Here is an 8186-nt window from a genome sequence, read left to right on the forward strand (position 1 = left end):
AGTATCATATGAATGATACTATAGTATATGATACTCCTCACTATAAGGCTGGCCATAGTGGTGGTATCATAGCTGACATCATGCACTCGAAAATAGAAAGTATGCTGATGTGGCAAAGAATTAAATAAGATACATAGGGTTAGAGTAACATATAGGTAGATATTGTATCATGTTAAATGCGATGCTAATTTGTGTCATGCATGGCAATAAATATGATCATCTATGATAATACTCTATTATACTATGCACTATAATTAAAGGTAGTATTATACACTAGTATCATATATATATATATATACATAAATACTATTCTGATCACGGGATCAGAATAATATTCAGATCACAACATGAACTTCCCGAATAACGCGCATGACCTTCCCTGAGTACTAGGTTGAACTTCAGCTAAAAGGTGTCCAAATGGGGCTTGCGATATACCGTTGGAAAGCTATGAACATCACTATCATGACCCAAGTTAAATTTTTGGCAAAATGTAAGCGGTTTAAGAGCAGTTTTGAAAACCGTTTTTTCTTTATACAAAAAACATGAATCGTATTTTCGATCACATTTTTAAACCGTTTATCGGAATGAGGCAAATAATATGGCGTTGGAAAGCTGCGGCAAAACCACTCCTTCCATATGTTGAAAGTTTTCTCTAATTCCCTATGGTTAAAGAGTAATTTGGAAAATCATAGAATTTCGCAAACCGAACAGCCGAGTTCGTTTTTTCGATGCCATTTCTAAACGGCTAATCCAATCGAGGCAAATAATATGGCGTTGGAAAGCTTATGAAAATGCGCTACTTTTTCATGTTAAAAGTTTTTTCTAATTTTGAACAATTTAAAAGTAATTTAGAAAACGGTACAACTTCCACCGAGTTCATATTTTTGAGCTAATTTTTTAACCGTACGTCCAAATGCAGCAAATGATATGGCGTTGGAAAGCTTGAAGAAATGCTAAACTTTTTTGTATATATTTTTTCTCCTAATTCATTACGGTTTTATGTCAGTTTTGAAAATGGATAAAAACGTATTTCTGCCGTAATTTATGCAAACTTTATCGGAATGGGGCAAATAATATACCGCTGAAAAGCTACGGAAAATTCGAAACTTTTTCATGTTGATGGTTTTCTCTGATTCCTAGCCATTTTCAAGTAATTACGAAAATGGCGAGATCATTCGTTCTGCCTTTATCGCGAAACAGATTCTTCGAAAATGCACCGCGTGAAGAACCTGAACTTCTCAGCGCGTGTACCTGAACTTCACTCTGTTTTTCACGTGCTGTTTTTTGCTCGTAGATCTCCATCCACTGCTCGTAGCTCTCCATCCACTCACCGGAATTGAGCAAGTGATATGCCGATGGAAAGCTACTGTAAATACGCAACTTTCCCGTGTTGATCATTTTTTCATACTCACGACGATTTTAAAAGTTTTTCATCTGATATTCATTCAGTGTAGGAGGTGAACTTCCTGTTGTTTTTACGTTGAACTTCTATGACGTATTTTTCATTTGTAATTTTCTCATCCATTTCGTCAGTGTTACACAAATGGTATTTCTTTTGTACAAACCTCTCTCACAATATTTTTTTAACTTTCTCCGACCGAGGACTTGAACTTACACAGATGATATTCCTATCGTTTTGAAGTAAATTAAAGAAATGACGAGATCATGATTTCTGCCTTCATTACAAATGGAAACGCACTGCGTGAAGTTGTTGGACTTCACGGGCATGTCTGTTTGAACCTCACTATGTTTTTGACGTGCTGTTTTTTGCACTGTGTGAAGTAGTTGAACTTCTGGGGCATGTCTGTTTGAACTTCACTCTGTTTCACTTTATTGTTTTTTTCCATATATGAAATACACACCATGTAGTACGTGAACTTCTGTTAATTATCACTTTGAACTTCTCTCTGGTTTGAGAGAATTATTTTAAAACACGAAAAACAACATATTTTTGTGTATTTTGGACATCTAAATACACGATGAACCTGTCTCACAAGAATTTTTTGAACTTTTCCTCACCGAGCACTTGAACTTCTAGCAACCATTTTTTCGTTTATGAGTTGTTTTTAAAAGTGCAAAAAATGGCATTGTGATTTTTATTTTTTGAATAGGTAAATCCTAGGTTTTAATAAACTCCGAACTTCTCTCTTATTTCAATATGAACTTCACCTTTTTATTTTTTTGAGTAAAGAATTGTATTTGATTTTTATACGGAAAAAATCGAACATGGAAATACAAGCTGAACCTGTCTCACAAGAATTTTTGAACTTCCCCGGACAGAGCACTCGAACTTCTTTCAACAAACCTTTTAAGCTTTTATTTTTCTATACTTTTATTCTCACCTGAAATGCATTCCTTGCAGTACTTTAACTTTTCCTTGGTTTCACTATGAATTTCTGTCTCATTTTTGTGTGTACATCGAATTACACACAATTGAATGAAAGACGTCATTTTTGCCATTTTAAAACATGTAATTGGAGGTCGGATCGACGTCCCGCAATATAAATTCTAAACCATGCATGAAGGTGCACGTGAACTTTCTTGCAACAAATGTGAGTTTTTTTTATATATTTCGACCTTCTCTGTTATTTTGATTTCAACTTCTTAGTCATATTTTGATTTTCCTTCTTAAATAAGCATCAAATTTTTTTTGTAAATTGAACTTCATAGTTTTATTTTTCTTAGAAACGGTAATAATTTGAGTTTCCCGTATACCTCGAACTACTCATCTTTTTTAATTTGAACTTCATCATTTTTATTCTTTAGTAACAAGGAAAATCTGATTTTTTTTATTTATATCGAACTTCTCCATTTTTGTAATTTGGACTTCTTAGTTTATTTATTTTAGTAACGAAAATATCCTAGTTTTGTATTAAATATGAACGTCTAGAGTTTTTTAATTATAGAAACGTTGGAAGTGTCTGATTTTTGAACACTGTATTTTTCAAAATTCAAACTTCTTATTTTTATTTTGTTTTTTAGAAACGGTGAAATAATTGCTGAGCTTTTTCAAAACATATACCGAAGATATTTGGACTTCGATTTTTTGTATGTATGAACTTCCAGTTTATTCAAAAAATAAAGGAAAAGACATACCCATAGCACGAGCACACCGAACGCACACACACACACACGGCGATCTTATAAAAGAAATGGGTGGCGACACACTATGGACTAAATTCGTTCTATTTATCTCAAAATGAGGTGCAGTAGTGTTTTTCCTTCTCTGTTGGTAGTAGCAGGACTTCACACATTTCACCAAACATGGTAGTTATTAGGGAAAAATCATGTTTTCCCTTCTCTGTTGGTAGTAGCAGGACTTCACACATTTCACCAAACATGCTAGTTATTAGGGAAAAATCCCACACGTGCACAGGGAGAAATGTGTGTGTGTGGTGCTACCAGTGTGCTTGCCATGTGTACACAGACTAGAAATTGAGCAGCAATGACATAACATCGGTAGTTATTCTAGAACGTCCAAATAAAACATGTTAATACAGAACGTCCACAAAACACTGAAGTTTTTGTTGATGTCAACCACGTAAACATGTGGCTGCTGACAGCTAAGCAATGTATCGCATGCAGTTTGGGAACATGGTCCAAATCGTGATGTAACTAGCTCACGCAGTGGCTCCTTAACGTCTCCACTCTCTGTCCTCGGCAGCATTTCTGAATCACCGCATGCGTATGAGCATATGTTACAAGGTGGGATCACATTCACAATCGACCTTCTGCCATTTTCTTTATGTGAACTTCGATCCAAGAACACACGATGAATTCGGCCTTTCTGAAACAAATTGCTTTGAACACACGACATAGTCACCCACATTGTCTGAACATTTTGCCGGCGGCAATGTCATTGAACTTGGCGTAGACCTGTAGTAGAACTTCCAGGTACTGCACACACTCGCACAAAGATTTTTTTTACTGAACACAAAATATGAACTTGACGTAGACCCATGGTAGAACTTCTTGGTACTGCACACACTGCACTGAGACATTTTCCTTTCAGGCTCAGGAGATGGTAGGTTTAGGATGAACGGTTGAAGGTCCACGCAAGTTAATCGAGAAACAAACTCCATAAGATTTCCTGCAGGGCAAGAAAGATCTTAGCCTTTTTTAGTTAATGCAAGAAATATATTTTTTGCATTTTAAAGAACATATTTTTCGTTCCCTAGTGAAAAGAGCACAAGTATATGCACATGAAAGTATGAAACGACTAACCAATAGTTTGTATTATGAGGTTTCTAGTTAGGCGTAAACATATGAAATGTGCATCATGCGTTAACATTTTCTTCATCCTACACCATTGCTCCCTTCTCAGGCATTAACACAAACACTACTTAGACACAGAAACGTGTAGCAGTTTTTTGGTGCAAATATTTGAAGATAAAGATAGCAACAGAGACCTAGGCAAGAGACAAAACAATCCTCAGTTCAAAGTTTTGACAAAATCCCATTTGATATAAGAAACCAAGCAACAACAAATTTGTAAACGTTATTCATCTGACACAAGACTTATTACACTTTTTTATTTCCTCCTCTTCTCATGAAGAATACATCAGAGAAAGCACATGCGTACCAGGAACTGGAAAATTAGGTGCTCCATCTCTCAGTCGATGACGATTTTTGTGGTTGTCGTATGCTCTAACCGTCCCAGAAAAGGTCAAGGCGGCCCTCGCGAGAAGTTCAACTAATAGGGGAGAGCGTCCCTCACAAAAAATAGGGTACAACGGAGGCAGAATGGACGAGGTTGGGAAAGTCGAGGCGCGCGGGGTCTCAGAAGTGATGCGGCCACGTCGGGAAATTCAGAGAAGTTGCTCCAGGCCGAGCCCTGTGGAGGCAGGGTCGTAGAAGGATAGCAGAACAATGTGTGCCCATACTACTAATCTCCATCTTCAGAAGAGTAGAGCCAGCCAGCAGATAACCTCGCCATGTCACCTGTTACTTGTTAGCACTGTTCAAGAAGGCGCTATTAGGCGCTCGCCTAGGCACGCTTAAGCGCTGGGCGTTGGCATAGCGCCTCGCTTTGGCCCTAGGCGCTCAAAAAAGCGGCCGGCGAGGTCCTCCGGCGAGAAATCAGCCTCTCCGGCGAGGAATCAGCTTTCTGAGGTGAGAAATCAGTCTCCCCGGCGAGGATTCGACCTCCCCTGCGAGGATTCATCCTCGCCGACGAGGGATTCAACTGCCCCGACGACAAATCGAGCTTCTCCGGCGAGGGATTGAGCTTCTCCGGCGAGGGATCGAGCTTCTCCGACAAGGGACAGAGGAAGAGGGAGGGAGGCAGCCTCGTGCAACGAGACAGAAAGGACGAGGGGGGGAGGCGGCGTGAGGAGGAAACCTAAATTTCCTATCGACTGCAGCAGACGAGAGCTTTTAGTAGGAGGATATGAAGATGGGCCTATGGTTTAGTGGGCTAGCCCAGCCCATCTAGCTTATTTCTTCACGTTACAGTACTAACGCCTAATTGCGCCAAATTTCGCCTAATCACGCCTAAGCTAGAAAAGCGCAAGTAGGTGCCCAAACGCATAATTAGCGCCTAGCGCTTTTTTGAACTTTGCTTGTTAGACGATGTGTGCCCTACAGAAAAGCAACAGTAAACAAACCTTAGTTAGCAGCAGCAGCCAACATCTCAAGGTGACAGAGGCAAGCAAACTAGGCCACCGAACGATCCTCAACCAACCGTGCGGTTTTGACATGGTAACTAACAGGTCGTAGAAGGACAGCAGAACGCGGGCGGCCGGTCAGGTCTCCCTCACCGTCCGGTGGCGTGGACACGCGGAGATGCTAGAGCTAGGCAGTGGCTTGGGAGGCGGCCGTGCCTCATCATATCGGGCGGCAGCGATGCATGGCAATGGCGGAAGTGGATGGTGCGCCGGGAAGCTGGGGGCCACGGCGGTGGCAGATAGGGGCGGCGGGGAACCTGGGATCCATGGCGGAGGATGGATGTGGAGGTCCGCGGCGGCGCGCGGGGCTCCACTGCCTGGCGGTGGTGTTCGGGGATCCACAGCCCGGCAGCGCAAGGGGATCTAGGGATGGCGGCGACCAGCAGATGGCAATGGGCATGGGTGTGGGCGGCGGCTCCGGTGGCCTGAAGAGCACGATGGAGGGCGGCAGATCAGGAACCGGCAGCACTATGGGGAAGGTGGGGATCGGGAGGGGATGGGCCGGTGGGGATCGTGGGGGTGTGTTGAGATGGACTTTTTTCTTCATCTTTTACCTCCACTGTATCGGTTCGGGAGTTCGGGAGGATCTCGTCGGGCTTTATAGAGCTGGTTGTGATCCAAATAACTATTCTAATCCTGTAATCATAACTATTCTAATCCTGTAATCATAATAATGTTGTCTCATATATATATATGGTAATACTATTATGATTCTGAGATCAAAATAACTATTAAAACACGGTCGGCCTTATATAGGCCCGATTGGATCCTCGCGAGCCGACATGAAAAAACAACACCCGCTGGAGACCCCGCCGTGCGCCTTCCCGGAGAACACCGTCACTGCGCGCCCTCCCCAAAGACCCAGCTGCTGCGCCCCTTCCTTGCGCGCCTCCGGCGTCCCACCGCCGCATTCCCGCCGTGGCCGCGCGCGGCTCGGCGCCACAACCATCGCCGGCGGAGATCCAGCAGAGGTCCACCAGCTCCACGACCTCCACCTCCCACCTCCCAACCCCCGCCTACCCGCCGCCTCACCCAGCGCGTCGCCCTCTGCACTCTGCCACCACATTCCCTGCGCCGCCGCCGGTGGGCAGAGCTTGGACGGGATCCGAGCCTTCTTTCGACCGCACGCGCCTTCAACGCCAAAAAATGTAGTCGTCGTCCCGCCTTCCTACCCTGTCCGCGGACCCACCTTCCTCCTCCGGCCGGGCGTCGGCGCCCCACCTTCCTCCTTCGGTCGGGCGCACTGCTCGTCTGCTGCTGCCCCACAACTTCCTCCGTCGCCTGCGTCCCCCGCCACCAGGAGCCACCTCCCAAATCCATGGTGACACCCCTCCACTCCAGCCTCGCGCTTGGGCCTGTGACCCTGCCTATCAGCTGCTTCAGCGCAGTTGACTCCCCAGCCATCCCGCTTTGGCAAGCCAGCGCCTCATCGACCTCAATCGCCTCCCACCCTTGCTCCCTAGTTCCCGCGCTGCACAGGCTAGAGCAGGCGAAGAAGGTCATCTTGTCTAGCAACTTGAGTTCATTTTTGCTTTTTTAGTTTCAAATCCTTGTTTGGCATACTTATTCGGTGTTTTGGGTGTTGATTTTAGGAGAAGACGTTGATGCAATGGTTCAGATGCAGAGAAATCTCAGTACAGGAAAGAGAAGCAGTGCGCTTTATTTGTTGCACACAACCTGTTTGCTCTTATGCCCAAGCAACAAAAAGAAAAGAAAAAATATTGATGGATGTGTCTCGGTATTGTTGGTTGTGGGGGAAGGAGTACTGGTGATGCTGCTCCATCTCTCTTCGGTTGGTGTTTGTTTCCCACAACATGTTTGTGTTAATGCTTGGAAGGGTGATGTTGGATAGAGTACCGAACTATGTATAGTTAGTGAAATTTTTAGCCCCTCCCAGTTGCCACTCATCTCTCTCTCTCTACACTGAACTCTCTTGGGGAGGCTTTGAACTTCTTGGAAGTTGCACCAAAATTATCTGCAAAAGTAGTTTTTGTGCTTGGCTTTTGAAAAAAATGTTGTTTGAGGCCACTTCTATATGTGATGGATCAATTGGTTTAAGCAGTGCTGAACTATACTTTGACAATGTGTGAAATACAGGCCCGCCCTCATCATTCATCCATAATTTATTGCTTGTTGAAAGAAACAAAACTAAGTTGATGTATTGCTTTCTCGTATGTGAATGAGATTTCATTTAAAAAAAGTATAGTAGAAGAGAAATTGCTTCGTTGTTGTGCTTGCACAACTATGTAATTTTTTGTTTTTATTTGTTTTTGCGAAGGTGAAAATGTTGTGTTTGAGAAGGTCAAAGTATGTTGAGTACATATTGTTATTTTTGCAACCACCGTAGCCAAACAATTGTAAATTTTAGTATGAATGTGACTCAAAGTTCTCTGGAAAATCAGCAATAAAAACTCTGGATGTCTAGAATGTACTAAGGGATACAGGCCAGGGTGTTGATTTTATACAGATTTTGCACCGGACTGTAACTGTGTATAATTTGCAGCACCTTGTGATAGGTGG

At 43.1% G+C, this 8186-nt stretch overlaps 1 protein-coding gene across 1 annotated transcript; it reads left to right on the top strand.

The window, feature by feature from the left end:
- The first annotated feature begins 6443 nt into the window (after positions 1–6443).
- LOC119330784 (proline-rich receptor-like protein kinase PERK9) lies at positions 6444–7619 on the top strand. The gene is made up of 2 exons (XM_037603916.1): positions 6444–7164; positions 7259–7619. Exon 1 carries the CDS (start codon positions 6449–6451, stop codon positions 6989–6991), a length of 543 nt encoding a protein of 180 aa, XP_037459813.1. The 5' UTR covers positions 6444–6448; the 3' UTR covers positions 6992–7164; positions 7259–7619.
- Positions 7620–8186: the final 567 nt, after the last annotated feature.

The sequence above is a fragment of the Triticum dicoccoides genome, chromosome 7A (assembly GCF_002162155.2).
Source record: "Triticum dicoccoides isolate Atlit2015 ecotype Zavitan chromosome 7A, WEW_v2.0, whole genome shotgun sequence".
Classification (NCBI taxonomy): domain Eukaryota; kingdom Viridiplantae; phylum Streptophyta; class Magnoliopsida; order Poales; family Poaceae; genus Triticum; species Triticum dicoccoides.

Bases quoted from the DNA above. Each gene is read 5' to 3' on its own strand.
- LOC119330784 (XM_037603916.1), top strand. From the start codon at position 6,449: ATGAAAAAACAACACCCGCTGGAGACCCCGCCGTGCGCCTTCCCGGAG.